Source organism: Microcebus murinus, chromosome X, assembly GCF_040939455.1.
Source record: "Microcebus murinus isolate Inina chromosome X, M.murinus_Inina_mat1.0, whole genome shotgun sequence".
Lineage (NCBI taxonomy): Eukaryota > Metazoa > Chordata > Mammalia > Primates > Cheirogaleidae > Microcebus > Microcebus murinus.
The window spans coordinates 38,962,501-38,982,205 of NC_134136.1; the positions used below are offsets into that span (position 1 = coordinate 38,962,501).

Here is a 19,705-nt window from a genome sequence, read left to right on the forward strand (position 1 = left end):
ATGCTACCATCACCACAATCAAGTTTTAGAACATGTCCATCACCCCAGTAAAATCCCTCATGCCTGCTTGCAATTAATCCCCACCTATTCCAGGCAATCACTAATGTGTACTTGTAGGGATTTATGTGGACAAACATTTCTATTTCTCTTACATATAGAATCTTGAAAATAATAATCATATTAATAGCAACTTCTCTTTACTGAACACTTACAATGTACACTGTGGGCTAATATTTTTATATTCACTTAATCTCTCCTATAACACAATTTAGTAAATCTTACCATTATCCCCATTTTACAGATAAGAAAAGTGAGGTTTAGAAAAATGAAGTAACCTAGCTAAGGTTACAACAGTACACCTTTTACTATCACTTGTTCTGACAAACTGAGGTACAGTGAAGGAAGTGACTTTGCCCAAAGTCACATAGATAGTTTTATCAAAGAAGTGACTAAGTTTTTGGAATAAGTAACCTAGTCCTTGGAAGTGCTATAGTATCTGAAAGAATGCCTACATACATTAGATAAGAAATGATCTCAGGCAAGGCTTCCCTTTCAAATGTGATTTTCATTTTAATATTCTGATATAAATTATTTCCTACCTCATTTGCTTCCTTAGGGGTGAAATAATTAGCATTAGTGAGAGTCTCCTAAGTGTTTATTTAAGAAGTCATGGATGTCCAAGCTGATTTTTCCTTTTCTATAGGACCAATGCTGGCCTGCTTGACATCACTGTGAGCAGTCAGTGTAACAACGGCAGATTTTTAGTGGTAAAGAGTAAAGGCTCTGAAATAGTATAGCAGTTTCTTAAAAATTAAAAATAGGATTGCCATATGTTCCAGCTATTCCACTTCTGAGTATATACTCATAATTAAAAGCAGGGTCTCCAAGAGATACTTCTATACTCATGTTCATTGCAGCACTATTCACAACAGGCGAAGGTAGAAGTAACTGAAGTGTCCATCGACAGATGAAGGGATAAACAAAATGTGGTATATTATAAACAATGAAATATTATTAAGCCTTAAAAAGGAAGAAAATTCTGATACATGCTACAACATGGATGAACCTTAAGATAGTATGCTAAGTGAAATCAGCCAGCACAAAAAGAAAAATACTGTATGATTCTACTTATGTGAGGTACCTAGAGGAGTCAAATTCATAGAGACAAAAAGTAGAATGGTGGTTGCCAAGAGCTGGGGAGAGGAGGAATGGGGAGTTGTTTAATGAGTATAGAGTTTCAGTTTGGGAAGATGAAGAGTTCTGGAGATGAATAGTAGTGATGGTTGTACAACAATGTACTTAATAATACTGAAGTGTACAACTAAAAGTGGTTAAGATGGTAACTTTTATTTTATATATATATATATATATATATATATATATATTTTTTTTTTTTTTTACCACAATTCAAAATGAAAAAAAAAAAGTGAAGGCTCTGGATATGGGCGTTTAATCTGATTCCTTCACTTATTAACTGCGTTACTTTGGGAAAGTAACTTAGCTCTTCTGTACCTCTATTTCTTCAGCTTTAAGTAGGAATGATAATAGTACTTACCTCCTAGGACTTGTGTGAATATTGAATGTAATAATACATATAATGTACTTTATATACTACCTAGCACATAATATGTGTTTATTAAATATAAGCTATTTTATTATTTTTAGATGGCAACAAGAGAAAAAGCTCACTCTCTACATACATGAGGCTTGTATGAAGCCATGGTACTTGTCCCTTGCTCAGATTCCCCAAAACAGAACAGAATGTGGCCCTCCCATCTCACTGATCATTTCCGCTCTTCCATCTTCTTTGCTATGGCAGCTTCCTGGACCACACTGACAACAGCATATGAAGGGAGGAAATAGGAAAGTGGGAAAGAGAAAAATGCCAACCTTCCATGATCAACACATATTTTACCTCCTTTACTACTAATTAATATCATATTGTGCAATCCTGACTGGGCACCCTGGCAAAGAATTACCTATTTTTTTTTAGGTTTGATCAGTTATTTGAAACACCAACCTGGTAGGATGGTCTATGTATTGGTTTTTATTTTCTTCTAAGGTATAAACTATTTCTTATGAGATTGCTTCTGTTGGTTTTGCTTATACAATTAAAAGTAAGTTGAATTAAAACTAAGTCTACATAATAGCCAAAATATCCCATTAAATCAGGAAAAAATGATGATCTCAGTATTTGGAGATAAGACAACTAGATATTTACTTATTTAACATATATTATTAAGTACCTCCTTATGAGCAATAGGCAGTTTAGAGTTCAGTCTCATCAGGGAAGATAAGTATGAACATAAAGAAGCACAATACAATATGGATAGTATTACATACCATAAAGTATGTCCATTTGCTATGAGACTTCTGAGAAAAGAGATTGGTTTTTGCTACAGAGAGGAAGGGAAGCAGACCCTTGTCTGCTCAGAGTCTGATACCAAATGGCACTTGGTATCTATTTGTTGAATGTTTAGTTAAAAAATGTTTCATATAAAAGGTGGCATTTGAGCTAGATCTTAAAGGTCAGATGAGAGTTGGATCAGTGAAGTTGGGAGGGGCATCCTAAGTTAAAGGAAAAGCATGAGAAAGGGCACATTGGTGGGGTGAACAAGGGAAAAGGGTCATGGGGTTGAATGAAAACTGAGATACAAGAAAGTGAATCATAGGAGATAAGCCTTGAATGTTAAGTTGGAGCTGAATCATAGAGGCCCCTAAATGGTATTCTAAGGAATTTGGCTTTTCCAGTATGCAGGGGGAAGCCCTTGAAATGTTTTGAAGCAAGAGAATTAAATGATTAAAGCTTAAGGCTTTGAGAAGAGCAATCTGACAGCAAATTTCCAGAATGAATTAAGGACAAAAAGTGAGACCAGATGAAGGGAGACTAATTGAGTGAATATTGTAAGAATCCAGGGCCAGAAGTGAGGTAGTGGCAGAAGGAATAGAGATTAGATTCAAAAAATCTAGAAATGTTTAGATTATTGATTGGATGTTGGAGGAAAGGATGAGGTCAAAGATGATTGCAGGCTGAAACTAATATGTAGGTGGGTAAAAAGATAGAGATTCTATCTTTCAGGAGATGCAGATTTCTGTGGGATGATGCTGAGTTTCCTATTGGACAGTTGAGTTTAAAGGGCTGGAGCTAATGGATTTAAGTGCTTGGCTAAGGCTAGATTTCTATTGATTAAAATAATTGAATTGGACCCTGACATTCAGTTTTGATCACTTTGGTGGCATTCAGTTTCTTAGGAATGGAGAATTGCACCTTGTGTTTTCCTTATGGTTCTAGGGGAGAGTGCACTTCACACTGTGTATGCCTCTTTTGGTGTCGCAAACACTCCCAGCAAACCTGGCTATCCTACAGAATCTGATTTAATTGAACTAACTACCCCTTATAGACATAGCCTGAACTAATCACAAATTGTGGCATCATTTAGTAACTGGGAATTAAAATGGAAGCAATGCTGTATTCTCTAAATGTTTTAAAATCATGGCATTGTAATTAGTTTTGAATTCAGTGATACCCCCCCCATAGTCATATGACCTCTGCTTCACTGCACACTTGTGGTAGCTTCTTTGATATTAGTGTATTAAATTCCAAATACTATTTAGAGACCTACTCTTTAGTTTGAGGCTAATTTTTAAGTTTTATATTTTTATTATAATGTTGAGAATAAAACAATGTATTTAGAATCCTGAACTAGTATTTCAAGTGGAAGATAACATCATTAATATGAATATGTCATTTTTGCCTAGAAAAACTGGGTGTGCAGTTGACAGATTGGTCTTTTTTAATTTGCAGTACTGATTTATTTTGTTCATCTAGATTAAGTAGTTCCTTTACTTCAGTGTGTATCAGATTTCCTGCAGAGTCTGTTCAATTGCAGATTCCAGGGCTCTACTCCAAGAGTAGGCCTGGAGTAGAACTCTAAAATCTGCATTTTAAACAAGCACCAAAAGCAGCCCCAAGCTATTAATACATTTTGTATTATCTAAAGTCTTCAAAGGCCTTACCTCTAAGTGTTTGACCTTTAAAAATTAAGCTTAAAGAAAAGGGAGTTTCCTAAGGTAGTTACTCTAGCTGGTGTGCTCTCTAGAGCAGGGTTCAGAACCTGTAGTCCATGGGTGGGCTTCAGAAGATCTATGAACCTTTGAAATTATTATATATGTAAAAGCATGTGTCTACCTGTATTTTTCTGGGGAGATAGGCCAAATCCTTCAGAATTTCAAGAGTCCAGGACTCAAGTCAGGTTAAGAACTACCTCTCCTGCCTCAATGTGTGGTATAATAAAAGAGTCAAAAATATCTAATTTTGATAAGACAAAAATACTTCTTACTCACTACCTATCTATATTTTTACAAGTTTAGAAATATTAGATATAATAATTCTCAGCCTGGAAGGAAGAGTGTGGAAATATTGCACCATTGACTCCAGAAAAGACCACCAGAAAAATCTGTAAGTCAAGTAAAGCTGTAAATTGTATTAAACTTACAGCAGCATGAAAGCACTACATTGATAGAGTCATAGTATCTTGGAAAAGGGACCTCAGGGGAAAATATTTATAGGGTTTTAGGGCCTGGGCTTGTGATTGCAAGGCAGATCTTGCAAGGTGAGGACCAGGTTAAGATTGTGCAGTATTTATGATAAAATAGCTTTATACTGGTGAATACAGCATGGTGAGGGTCTTACAGCTAGTATTGGTGAGCAAGCTGTTAGTCTTAATAAGTAAACTGCTTTAGTTGGTTCACAGTATCTTCCAGAAGCAAATATTTCCTGAAGTAAGAAGCTATATTATTTTTGCTTATTCTCAGTATTAACATAAGAACAGTAAAGTATGTCTGACCTGATATTGTTTAATGCAGGGAAAAGAAAATATGCCCAGTTCTAATATTATATACAGGGATAGGAAAGTATGCCTGGTTCAGTATTTTTTAACACAGGAGCAGGAAATTATATTTAGTTCTTAGTACCAAGGATTAGTGTTCTAGGTGGATTGCTGGGGGATTAATCCCTGGTCAAACCATAATTCAAAACATACTATCCACTGAAGGCCACTCATTCTTCCCAGTCAACCAACCAACATGGAAGGATAGTGTTTGGTCTGAGGTAAACAGAAATATTTGTTTTTTTCCTCCCCCACAAACCTTCAGAGGACAAAAACCTTCAGGTTTTCCAATAGTCCCCCAAGCCTATCCTTGGAGATGAGGAATGTCCTCCATTTGAAATTAGAATAGTGAAGATTGTAATAAATGTTAAGAAATAGTGAAATTTTGCAGAGAGATCTTATATAGCGAAATATCAAGACTTGAGATGTACATTATTACCCGTTGGCTGGTAGGCACTGATTGGCTTTTGTACCATTCTAAGGATTGGAGAAGACCAGACCTTGAGTCATTATAATTGCCACTGTGGCCATTTTTAGATCCAATTTGTTTTTAATGTAATGAAATTTCTATAAATGCTAAATTTAAATAACTAAAGTCTGAATATTATCTTACTAGACAGTTAGACATTAGTTAATTGAGATTTTATAGTTTTCTTGTGATTTTTCAGAGCTGATTATTTATTTCTGACCTCAAACATTCTCATAGGCCCATGTCAAGCTTATCATCACTGAGCAAGGTTCCTATTGCCTAATGGATAAAATAGTACCATTTGACATATAAAAAAGTACTCAGCTTATATGCAGGTTCTGCCCTCCTACAAAGGAACAATGATTAGGTGCATTCTTGATACCGGTGGACATAAGATAGAGCAAAACTTTCTGGAACATAATATCAAAGCAAATTCCAATAACCCAAAGGCCATTTTTCCCTGTGCCCACTGAAGTGCCCTTAAAAGTTAGTATTTCACAGGAAGAAAGTGATTTTTTTAGGACATGCTTGAAGCCCTGACTGTGGTGGGGCCAAGGCAATATATGTAACCTAAACATTTGTACCTCTGTAATATGCTGAAATTAAAAAAAAAGAAAAGTTATTTTTTTAATCTGAAAACTTAATGTTATTAACATATGTTGCTATCCACATAGCCACAATATAAAAGAATAGCCCAATTATTATGGCTGAATTAAGAATAAATATAGGTACATAAAGAAGAAAACCAATGTCCAATAAACATATAAACTTCAATCTATAAACCACTCAGCATCTATATCAAGGCAATCAAATATTCTTACAAATACTTGTTTATAAATTCTAGGTTGTCTTCATTCTCACAGTAGATAAATCTTGCAGGTTCCTATCAGATATATGATTATGCCTTATGACTCCCCTGTAGGTTGATGCATGACTGTAGAAAAGCCACATTGAGATTCTAATCACAGACTGAGGTCCTTCAATGTAATACTCTATTCATAGGCTGCCTATAACTGCCTTAGGAACTTTGCCTTCAAGAAATGAAAATTTGTTATAGGATTATGTTGAGCCAGTACACCCAATGGCATAAACAAAAACCAAATAAATATATACACAAAAGTAAAACAAAACAAAACCCAAGGACCACCTATAATAGCACTGTCCAACAGAAATATAATATAAACCATATATGTAACTTTAAATTCTCCAGTAACCATATTTTAAAAAGTAGGAAAAACAGATGAAATTAATTTTAATAATTTATTTTCTTTAACCTAGTATATTCAAAATATTTTCATTTCAACATATAATCAATATAAAAAGCATTAAGGAAATATTTTGTAATTTTTTCATATTAAGTATACGATATCTGGGGTGTACTTTATACTTACATATATACATTATACATTACATATACATTATACATACATATACATTATACATTATACAATATACATTATACATATACATTATACATCTTAATTCATACTAGCCATATTTTAAGTGTTCAATAGCCATGTGTAGCTAATTGCTGTTATATTAAACAGTACAGTCCTATACCATAATTCGTGGTCTTTAAGCTTGAGCAGGCATCAGGATCACCTGGAAGGCTTGTTATGACATAGATTGCTGGGCCCTACTTCCAGAGTTTCTGAATCATAGGTCTGAATGGAACCTGAGAGTTTCCATTTCTAACAAACTCCTTGATGATACTGATGATGCTGATTGGGAGATCATACTTTCACAACCATGGCTATGGTTCTTTCAAAATCCAACTTTGGGACCATTTTACCACTGCAGTAATGTGAATGATCAAGAACTGACCCTAGGCACCATGGCTGTTTGTGGTGGCTGTGTTATTGCAGTTTATAAAACATTGTAAACCAACATTTACCTGTTGGTTAATATTGAGTAATTATTTATGTGGATGGGCATTTCTTAGATCTTCATGTCTATTACTCTCTGAGTGCTTCTTTCCAGTTGGCTGAACAGGGAAGAAACATTTATTGGCTTGCTTGTTCTTAGTGAGTATTCACAGGGCTGTATTAATATCATATCTATATGCATGCTCTGATCTTTAGGCAGAAAACAGCCCTTTTCAAGTTGACAGACTGTCAATCAACATTGGTAATCTGCCCAGTACAGATTCAAGGCTTTAACAGCACTTAATTTGATTTTTATTGTATTTTTTAAAACATTGACCTTTAAAATATCAAATGCATAATAGTACACTATTTTTGATCTCAGTGAAAAATAAAAAGAATTTTTTTAGACTTCATAGTCCTTTAAACCATGATATAAATTTATCTCTGAATGTGAGCAGGTCATAGGCACCAAATGGTTGATGATTCTGCTCATTTGTAAAAGATGTAGTTCCCTCCTATTCCTGCATACTTAAATATTTCATTTCCCTTGTCTTATTTCTGAAGAAAAGCATTGAGGAGTTAATACTTGGTCTTTAAACTTTGTTTTTGCCGCCAGAGTACAAAAACAGCATCTGAGCCTCCTTTGGCTCCTCCTGTGTCTGAAGAAGAAGATGAAGAAGAGGAAGAAGAAGAAGACGACAATGAGCCCCCACCAGTTATTGCACCGAGACCAGAGCATACAAAATCAGTAAGTCACCAGTGACTATTTCGAAATGATTCAAAAGATGTGCTTTGGAGCAGTTATAGAATTACAATGTAGTTAATCAACTAGTACCTATTAAGCATCTCCCATGTTCCCAGAACTAGAGTATACGATACGACCCAGGTTCTGAGGTTGCTGTTTGAGGATACAAGATGAGTTCATTAAACACTAGAGAACAATACCAATACAAACAATGTATAGATAACTGCTAAGTTATAAAACTGCTGGAGAAAGCTAAGATAGGGAAGGAAATCCATGTGAATCAGGTAGGAAGACCTGCACATGCAGAGGCACCAAGACTAGAATACAGAATACAGCAGGGCATATATAGGGACCTCAAAAGACTAGCTCCCAAGATCTTTCAATGGCTGTGTACTTGAAGCTACTAAGAGTTATTTTTTAATAGAGAACCACTTGTCTTTAACAACTCATTGGTAGGACAATACCTTGACACCATATTCTTTCATTGGCCTGCTGTTTTAATTCTAGAACTTTTTGGGTTTTGTCTTTTAGATCTACACTCGTTCCGTGGTTGAATCCATTGCTTCACCAGCAGCACCAAATAAAGAGGTCACACCACCTTCCGCTGAGAATGCCAATTCCAGTACTTTGTACAGGAACACAGATCGGCAAAGGAAAAAATCCAAGATGACAGATGAGGAGATCTTAGAAAAGCTAAGTGAGTCTTTTGCCGTCATTGCTTTTTTCATGAGAGGGTTTCTCGTAAACCATTGAGAATGGGGATTGATCCTTTAGAAGTTTGAATCTGCTTGTATGAACTCCAGGCTGCCTGAAATCACAAGATGAAAAGTTTGGGACTCATTGTATATGCCAGATATGCCAGATGGCTCCCTTCCTCCCACTTCTAATTGACAGAAACTAAATATTTTTACTTGAAAAAGTCAACTGAGGTGAAAACTTGACAAAATGAATTAAGTAGTACGTTCTGTTTTAAGATTATGCCTTCAAAAGGAATAAAACAGTCTGATGAAATATCTTCTGACTATCTCAGAATCTTCTGATACAACAGAAGAATACAATCTTCTGATTGTATCCCATCTGATCAATGATCATAGATAAGTTACCCTCAAAGTCCAACATGATCAGTCAATACTTGCAACCACAAATAACATAGCCTTAATTTAGGAGTGTTCCTATGTGGGGAGGGAGAGAATCAGCTAATGCTAGCAGTCTCCTTCCACAGTTTTATTAGTGTGTACATGCTTGTGCATGCACACTTGTTGCTCCATGCTTACCAAGCACTTGCCTTCTAGTTAGTTTTTTGGGTTAAAAAGATAAAAATGCATTCTCTGGTGAAAAGAGTCAAAAGTCTGTGAAGCATATTCATGAAACTCATACCACAAAAGCATCTAACAGATTGCTAGACATTAGCAATCAGTGCCCCCTAATTTGATTAACTCCTACTCATGCTTCAAAACTCATCTCAAAAGTTGGCTCCTCAGGAAAGCCTTCCTTGTCTCTCCCAGTCTGTATTAAGGGCCCTTCTTCTTTACCACCTTTATTGTAGCAAATATCACATCATGCTAGTCTGTCTCCTTCACTAAACTGTGAGTTTCTCAAAGGGAGGAACCGTGCCTTTTTTTTCCTATATGTCCAACTCCCAGTGAGTTCCTGTCACATAAAAGCACTCAACAAATCCTTTTTGAATGAATGAATGAAAAAATGAGCAAGCAAAGTTATTTTTACTGAGTTCCTACTTATCTGTTCTATGCAAGAAACTTTGCAGAACACAATAAAACAACAAAAAACTTACAATTTTCTTTAGAAGATAAGATTTAATAGTGCAATACAATTAAAGAATAGGAGTGTCTTGTTTCCTGCAAATTTTTATCTAAGAGATCTCAGAAAAGGAATAAAGCAATTCCAGTTATAGGCCACAGGGAGGCTCTGCAGAGGTGGTAGTATGACGATTTTGTCCTCCAGGGGACATTTGGCAACATCTGAAGACAGTTTTTATTGTCATGATTCAGAGAGTACTACTGGCATCTAGTGGATAGAAGCTAGGGATGCTTCTAAATATCCTACAATGCACAAGACAGCTCCCCTCTCTCCCCCTTCGCAGTAAAGTATTATTCAGCCCAAAATGCCAACATTGCTGAGGTTGAGAGATTTTGAGCTAAATATATTTGGAAAGGCAAAGGTTGGGGTTACAGCTGTCAGTGAGCACTCAGAACTGCAATTGCTGGACTTCAGCTAACTGACTTTACGATACATGATTAAATATGTCTCTAGTACTAATACCAACCATTTGCTATAATGATTCTCATTTATTGAGCACCTTCTGTATGGGCCACTTTATGTACGTTATTGGGGTTAATTTTCACAATAACTCCTTGTGGTAGAATTTGATATTCTCATTTTACAGATCAGTGAAAGTGAGCTTTCAAAAGCTTAAGTTACCAAGTTATCAAACTAATGGTGGCAGAGCCAGAGTTTGAACTCAGATCTGTTTGCCTTCAAAACTTATACTTTTTCCATTACTCACTCTGCTTCTGTACATCCCAACTGTCTATTTGTATAAAAAGGAAGGAAGAAATGAAAGAATTGCCTGGATAATATAAGTTCAATTATTCAAACAATTGTCTCAATTTTTTTCCTTTATTTTGTACATGTAGATGTGGCCCATGAGAGTAAATCAGATTTTAAAAATCTAACAGCCGTACTTTAATAAAAATAACTATTATTTGGTATTTATTTCAAATATCAATAAATTTATTATAATGAAAATGCATTTATAGTTTTGCTAGGTTAGCTGACACAGAAACCAGCATTATTTTCTTGGGCTAAAATCTTGCTTTGCTTGTAAACTGCAATGGTGCTAGAGCTGTGGTCTTTATGATGATTTGTCATTTATTCTGCTTTGCACTAAGCAATGTGATAAAGAAGGGCAGGCTAACTTTGATTCCATTTTAATTAAGAATTAAGTGGGGTTTTTTTCCATCTATTGGACTTCATGTTTGGGCCTAGAATCATTTTCCCTTTAGCTAGTGGGACATCTGTGACTGCCATCCTTACCTTGGAGTTGTGGATCTTGGCAGGGAGAATGTGCAGAGAAATGGGGGAGTGCCTGTCACGAAGCAGATCCAAGCTGAACTATACCTCAAAATCTGAAAAGTCAGGCTTTTCCTGCTCCTTCTCCACCATTACCCTCCTCTGCCCTCCCTCTGCCACTTTCACACTTGTCTTACACAAGTCATTTAACCCCTCTGAGGCTCAGTCTCTTATCTGTCAAGTGGAGATAACAATCATAACTACATTTTAGGACTCTGTCTATAGGATGGATTTTAGGGTGTTCAACCTATGTTTAAGAGGACAGATATTGGAGATAAAAAGACACACATTTAAATCACAGACCCATTGCTACCAGCTGTGTCACCTTGGGACCAGTTATTTAACTTTCTGAGCCTCCATGTCCTCATTTAAAAAGTGGGAATAACAATAGTACCAACTTCATACCATTATGATCATTATGATAATCAAATGAGAATAATACATGTAAAAACCTCAGCAACAGTACCTAGCACATCATAGGTGTTTGATAAATGGTAGTTATTGTTTTATTTACATGAATATAAAAGCCTTAATAAGATAATACCATGGCATGAGTCATAATTGGGTCTGAGTCATAGACACAGACTAGCTGAGTGTCCTTAGGCAAGTCACTTAACCTCTCTGAACTTCAATTTCTTCATCTGACAAATGTAGATAATAATAGTACATATATAATAGGGGCTTTCTGAGTATTAAATGAGTTAAAGTGTGTAAAACATCTAGCACAATAAATAGTAATATAAAATCATTATTATGCTATTTTTACAAAATGAGAGTGACCCTATTTTTTTCAGTATAACAAATGGGACATGAGGTCTTAAAATGGGACAGAATGCTTGAAAACAGGAATAATCCCAGATCTTTGATCCCTATATAGAAGTCACTGAGGACCTTGGATTCAAGGTCCCCATTGGAGCTTGAGGAAGGAGTAGAGGAGCCTGTGCTATGCTTTGCTGAGAGGCAAAGGAGAGAGAAAAGGGAGGCAGGGAGGTAGAGGGATGGCCAACAACCCACACCAGAGTGGACCCCACAAGCATGAGGAAGAGGAAATGACAGCCTCTAGTAAATCATCCTCACCTTCAGCCTCAGGAGTCCTATTACTCGGTGGTGGGCAGCCCAGACCACAGAGCCGCCAGGCTATTCATCTTCCATGCAGATACTGATTGTGGGGGCCAAACCAAGAGATCAGTAATGGCTGAAATGGACAGATCATCTTTCAGTTTTACACAGACAGTTAGCCTAGCTCTGGCTTGTTCATTGTGGTCTGTCTGGATCTGCTGGAAGACAAAGAAATACCTACATTGGAGTGAAAATTTTCAAAAGGCACTGTCAGTAAAATTGTGCAACACAGGAAATTTGTCTTCAGCCTCCCTCTTCCAAGCCCCACAATCACCTATTCCTCTTGTCCCTCCCCTCTCCCAACATTCCTCACTAAGAACTCTTTTTCCTAATTCACCCTCAGGTAGGACTGATATTAATTTAGAGAATTATTTTTGCTTTTTCTCAGGAATCAAAACCTTCATTATGCTAAAGGGATAATCTTTTAATGGTGGGAGTTCAGCTTAGCTTAATATGTTAGGGAATATATTCATGGGCTTTTCTGCCACTGAAACCACATCATGAACCCTATTTTCAAATACAAGTATTTAGTGATTTTTTAAAACCTCATACTTTAAAATGAGTAGTGTCTTATTTAGGGAATTCCTCTGCTAGGAAATTGTTCTGCTATCCGTTTTGTTTTCCTTTTGATTTTCATTTGCTGATTATTCCTACTTTTTTCCCTATTGTGTCACAATGATTTTTTCTTTTCTTTATTGTGATTTAGAAAAGCATATTATAAGGAATATGATGAAAGAGATGGCTTGAAAAGCTTGTTTTGTGATTTGGAATTGTAAACAAGGCCTCCTGTGCACTTGCCTAACATCAGTAGATGGCAGCACACACTCTCCTGTGAAGGGTAATGGGTGCGGGGACGCCATCTTATTTGAATAGCAGTTAAATTCAGAAGCAGAATCTCATCAAAATGGTTGTCTTTTGGTAATCCTCATGAAAGGATTTATTTCCAGTTTGTTTCCAGTTTTTGTTTAACACCACATACCATGGAAATAAAGGTTGAATAATTTACTACCATGAAGCCTCATTAACTGAACCCAGCCAATTGGAATGGGTCATAATTCAGAAGGTGGCTGGGCTGAAGCTTATTTGCTTTTGCTCAGTCTATGGAAAAGACTTTTCTCAGCAAATTTATAGTAAAACTTGTAGAAGATTATAAACCATTTAATAAAACTATGGTTTCAAGTGACTTTAAAATCATTACTTAAGTTTTTAAAAAGCCCTTACCTGTTAATAGCTAACTTAAATAAGGATGGTTCTCAGTGATATAGAAATCTGTTAGACAATTTGAAAAATAAAATACCAACTCAGAAATTGCTAAATTGGTGACATTCCATAGATATAGCTCAAGTAAAACATACATTCTCCAACTCCTTTCTTAAACAACAGGGCATTTACAAAAGGAAATACCTAATTTTATTTGAGTTTAATTTAATAAACATTTACTGAGTACCTGATATATTCCAGACATCATCAATTTTGAATATAAGCAGCATGCTTATTGTTGCTACTTTAATTAATATATTACTATTTGTTATTTTAACAAATAGAAAATATCATCTTTCATGTAAATTATAGAAATCACATGGGAGTATTCTTCTAATTTTTTATTTGTCATCAACTCTGCCTTCTTAATTTTCATTATTAGATAAAGAGAAATCAGTCAATTAATTCCAATCTGTCTCCCTCTCTCCCTCTCTCTCTTCCTCTCTCCCTTCTCCCACCTGTTTCTCAGGAAGCATCGTGAGTGTTGGGGATCCAAAGAAAAAATATACAAGATTTGAAAAAATTGGTCAAGGGTAAGTGATTATTATTTGAAATATCAAAAGATGAGCACCAGCAACATACATTCAAATTCAAAAACAGCTTGGGTTTCTGGTAAATTATTTTTCTCATTTCCTGGATTATATTTTTGTTTTGCATTCTCAACATTGGCCTTTCCAGCTGGCAGGCTGACTGTTCATTAACCTAGGAACACATCCTGCTGGAATCTTCATTGTTGTTGGGCTGACAGTGAATTCTGTAGGGACATTTCGATCCCATGTAGTTACAAGATTCAAACTAATTTCTTTAGAAAAACATGTGGGTTATGGAAACTTGTAGCTTGTGTGAAAATTCCTCTTATCCCTGTACCCCTACATCTGTACGGATGATTAAGATGCTGTTTCATTGTCAAACTGTAAAGTGACAAAATGAGAGGTTTGAAGAAAGTTCTTATTGAATGATCTGGAGGTAGGCGGAGTTGATTATTTGAGTACAGAAGAAACATATCAGTAATCTCTAAATGAAACAGAGTACATCATTTCAACTCACATACTTCTTACAGATAAGGATTCCCAGGTCCCACTGCCAGAGATTTGATCCAGAAGTCTGGAGTGGGGTCCAGGAATCTGAATTTTGCAAAAGTTCCTAAGATAATTCTGATCATCAGTTAGACATGGGAACCACAGTGTTAGATCATTCACTAGAGCCAAAGACAGGAATCACCAGTTCTGTAAGTCATCTATAATTAAGCACGTCTCTTATGTCTCAGTGTAAAACTAAGCAGAAGGGGCTTAGCAAACAGCAGCCTTTGAGACAGGGAAAGTTTCTTTTAAAGAGAAATGAAGTATTCTAAAGGGACATCCTTAAATGGGGAATGAAACACATATTCATTTGCACCAACTACTTTCTGTATGTTAGAAACTGAGATGGCATCCCAGAAATCTGACTGAAGCAAGGGACTGATCGGAAAGGGATACAGCTAATGTGCCATAATATTTTGCTAGCCCATCAGCCATCAGAGTCTAATTATTTTAGGTTAAGGGAATGTAGGATTTCTTTAAGCATCTCATTGCTTTTTCTGGGATACATAAGTTCAAAAATATATATATCATATATAAGCTTGGTTATTTTTCATGATTTTTATATTTCTTTGTTTTTCCCACTAGCTTTTGTACAAAAGTTTCTTTTGGACATGCCAATGTATCTCAGGAAATAAGGGAAAACATTAATTATTCATTTGAGACATTTGGACTAGAGGGTAAGAGGGGCATTCATAAGGATTGTGCCTGATGGGAATCAAGGTGAGAAGACTTTGAGAGGGAGACAGAAACTCAGGAAGAAATACCTAGCCAAGTTTATTTTATCAGTGGAAACCATAATGGCGTTGCATTTGACCTTCCCAGGAGGCTAAAATATATAACTATTAGTACTTTTTCGTCTTTCATTGTTATTTAATATCACTGGTATTCTTACTTGCTCAAAAAAAAAAAAGAAAGAAAAGTTTGGGTTTTTTTTGTTTTTTGTTTTTTTGGCATATTATGGGGGTACAGATTTTAAGGTTTCAATAAATGCCCATTTCCCCCCCTCCCCCCACAAGTCTGAGTCTCCATCATGACCATCCCCCAGATGGTGCACATCTCACTCATTATGTATGTATATACCCTCCCCCCTCCCACCTGCCCAATACCCTATTCCTGTAGTACCTATGTGACCACTTAGGTGCTGTTCAGTTAATACCAATTTGCTGGTGAGTATATGTGGTGGAAAGAAAAGTTTTGTAATATCTAGGGGTTCCTGTCACCCTAATCAGTCAAATAGTATTTCTGCCCATTGTTCTAGAACAATGCTGTCCAATAGGACTTCCGTGATGATGGAGATGTTCTATATCTGTGCTGTCCAATATGGTAGCCACTGGCAACACCCATGTGTGGCTGTGGGGCACTAGAAATGTGGTTAGTGCAAATGAGAAACTGAATTTATTTGAATTCATTTACTTGTTTAGCAGACATTTATTGAGCACCAACTATGTGCTAGGCACTATGTTAAGTGCTAGAGAGACAGAGATGGATAATGATTGTATGGGCCTTCAAGGAAATTACAGTCTACAGTGATAACTGCTTGACCGTGGGCTATATAGGATGCAAGGAAAATATTGAGGCAAGCCTGCTTAAGTCACCCCTAAGTGCATAGCAGGGCTGGTTTCTCCAGTCATCATCTACCACCTGGAGTTTTACTTCTTAATCTCTGATGGACTGGTTGCTTTGCTTAAGTAAGAGAGCTGTACCTTCCCAAATCCATATACAAACCTCAACTCACCTTCTTTATGCCCAAAAGGTAAATACCACCAGGCAGCTTGCAAAACGACAATATTATGTACTTAGGGGGCTCGGAAAACAAAAGTTGGCTTTTAGATTTTATTTTAATCTGGTTAGACCTTCAGTAGAGCTAACAATAGGAAGGGATATACAATCCATTTAGGAGTAGCACTCCAGATCTTTGTTTTGAATATGATGGCCACTGGGCACATTTGGCTATTGAGCACTTGAAACGTGGCTAATACAAATTGAGATGTGCTGTAGGTATAAAATGCACAACTGATTTCAGAAACTTAGTATGAAAAAAGAATGTAAGGTATCTCATTAATAAATTTGATATTGATTACATTGTAAGATGATAATATTTTGTATACATTGGGGTAAAGAAAATATATTAGTAAAATTAATTTTACGTTTTCAAAAGTTGTTAAACGTAACTCCAGGAAATTTAAAATGTGGCTCACATTATATTTCTAATGGACAGCATGGCTCTAGTTGTAGGTAAATGGTAGCAGCTCTCCATTTATTAATTCATAAAGTTATTTCTTCAGAGTTGTTTTTTGGGGGTGGGAGTGGGAGATGTAATAATTTTTGTTTGGTTGTTCATTCCCACTAAAACCCAAATGAACCAAAAATAGCATTGAACTTAAAAAAATGTAAGAGATGGTTTCAAATATCTTCCAGATGCCAGGTAATGAATGAAGCAAGAATAATTTCTCCAAGAACAAAGATCAGGCCACCAAGCAACTTTGTGTACCAGAGATTTCCCCTCTTGGTTATTATTTATGCCTCTGACTTTTAAAGATGAAAAGGAAAGTTCTTTGTTTCTGAGTTCCTTTATGAAGTCTTTATAATCTAAAATAACAATCAAAGCAGAAATCCTGCCTGCCATTATACAAAGGCCTATTATAAATTCCAAACAAGTTCATCATTTTTAAAGAATGATGAAACCGGCAGATAATTCACTGATAGGCCCAACCAAACTTTTTAATAAGTCATTAGAGGGTAGAGAATCTATTGTAGTCCTCCTTTTGAATCTTTTAGTGTCTAGCGCAGTGCTTTTGCACTTAGTAGGCCCTCAAAAACAATTTTGTAGTTATAGTCTACAGCCTGGTTCATTTTGACGAGATTCAAAAAACTACAGAGCCACCTCTGTCTGCCATCCCCATCTCTCTGGGTCTGTTTTTGCCTCAATGAATATTTGTTGAACTAATGAAAATGTTTGTCTTTCTAGCTGTCCGTTTCTTTTGTCCTTTGTCTTTTCATTTGTATATACAAGTCTGTCTTGCTCTTTCTGTCTCTATCTCTGTCTCTCCCCCTTCTTCATCTCTTTATCACCACATCTGATTCCTTATCCTTTGGGTATTGGTGTGTGCTGCACATCTGTTTTTTTCATGCGTGTTGGCTTTACCTTCTATTGCTCATTTCCACATACACCCCAACCCAAATGGTCATAATATAAAATAAAGATATATTTTTTATAAAATAAATATGTATTTTTAAATTAGCTTTTAAGCTATAATCTAGTAACTTAAATCTATTTACTCTGATTTTATTATTTATTTAATTTACTAATTTTATTTTTTGGTCTTGGTAGATTGTTTGCTCTCTGTTCTTAATTTGTAAAGTGAATGAGCAAAATATTGATCTCTTTCTCTCTAGACCAAAAAACATCCCACTTATATTAATTTTCTTTTTACTTAGATGGCTCTCAACTGACTTTTTCCATGAATTATTGGCCTAATTTAGACAAACTAATCTCTACTCTCAATATATAGAGTTTTTATTTTCTTTTCATAAAGTCTGGGGTTTTTTATTGTTTTGTTTTACCTATTGTTATGGCGACATTCAAAATTGTATCAGTAATCATTTGGTGCTAGGAATAATCAGCCCTAGTATTCCATTTTCAGCTCCAGGGAGCACAGTGGCTCACTGAGAAGAACCTCTTCATTAATCACCCTCGTTTACTTGGAAAACTACATTTTTCCAGTATGGGTTTCTGCCGTCCCAGCATTCAGGCCTGGAGCCAGAGAATTGGGCTCCATTTTCCATAAATCAAGTTCAGAATCGCATGTCTAATCATTTGAGGTCATAGCTGTGAGTTGACATTATTTCATTAGGTTTGCTATGAAAAGTGTCCTATAATTGGCTACGAAATCCAGACATTTTGAGCAAACGTATGCAAAGTTTAAAAAATGAGGAAAGAAAGAAAAAAGATCAGGTACCCCAAAATTATCATTAACTTAACACCATAAATGTGTCAGAAATATCTCCAGTAAAGACTTCAGAATTTTCACTTTCTTGAATAGTTATGTAAAAGAACTTGTTTAATAAATGGGGTAGGGTGAGACAACAAAATCAAATATTTATTCTCAGTCAACAGCTATCATTGGCAAGCCTGTGTAATTCCTGAATAAGCAGTAGCTATGTAGCAGAGGGGTGAATTTACTAGCATTGGCAGTTGTCCTCACAAATTGTTTATTAATATATTTGAATTCATGTTAAGATCTTTCCTTACATGAGAATGCCCTGAAAAAATAGACCCCTTTCCTCTTTTAGGTTCATATTGTCTTTTCTCCTCAACAAATAGAAAAATATTTTTGAAGGAGTAGCTCAGAGGAGATGGTCTGGATCCAGTTTGACAAATATCATTTTAAATTCAGTGAACTTTTACTGTGTGCCTACTATATGCAATGCAAAATAGCAGTTAAGAATCAGGTTCTGGGAATCCACAGTGACCTTTATGCTCATTGTCCCCCTGAACATCTGACAGGGAGAAAATGAGAGTTATATCAAGAAATAAGCAGAATGTCCACTCCCATGCACGTGCCTTCCCCCTGTATTTTATTTATACATGCATCTTCACTGTCATCTCCCCCATGAATTCTTGTTTGTATGCCCTGGCTCTAATTGAACTTTTATGTCTTCTGTTTTTCTGAATCCTACATACTATATCTTTACCAGCATGTATTTGCCACTTATATTTCAACTTGTCTGGTCATGTAAAATTGTTTGAAACTTTGAGGAACACAGAGGAATAAAGGGAGAATTTTTGAAAAATGTGAAGAAAAAGAAAGAACCAAGATTCTGAACTCAGAAGGCTGTGGGCAAATTGTTTACTTTCTTTAAGCATCAGCTTTCTCATTCATAGTAAGCAGAATGGACCCCTTAAGGTTGTAAAAAATAAACAAGAGAAAACATTTAAAGTGCTTAGCACAGTATATGGCACATAGTAACTGCTCAGTAAATGGTAGTTATTATTAGGGGTGAAAAAACCCCCACATGGTGCTATCATATAGAGCAGAATATGGTAAGTATTGTAATGCAATTACAAAGAGTTATGGGGAAAGAGAGGAGGGATAAATGATTTACAGTGAAGGAGGGGGTATGATGGATTCTTACTGGGGGATACATTTGAGTAGTGACTTGAGAGAGTGTAGGAATTTAACAAGTGG

At 35.9% G+C, this 19,705-nt stretch overlaps 1 protein-coding gene across 7 annotated transcripts in view; it reads left to right on the forward strand.

Annotated features, from left to right (window-relative positions):
* PAK3 (p21 (RAC1) activated kinase 3) overlaps positions 1-19,705 on the forward strand; it is a 254,528-nt gene that overhangs the window by 186,413 nt on the left and 48,410 nt on the right. For all 7 annotated transcript variants that reach the window (XM_075999452.1, XM_075999451.1, XM_075999449.1 and 4 more), the window contains 3 exons: positions 7,840-7,971; positions 8,500-8,665; positions 13,907-13,970. In XM_075999452.1, coding sequence (XP_075855567.1) covers positions 7,840-7,971; positions 8,500-8,665; positions 13,907-13,970 — 362 coding nt within the window. The remainder of the gene's footprint in view (positions 1-7,839; positions 7,972-8,499; positions 8,666-13,906; positions 13,971-19,705) is intronic.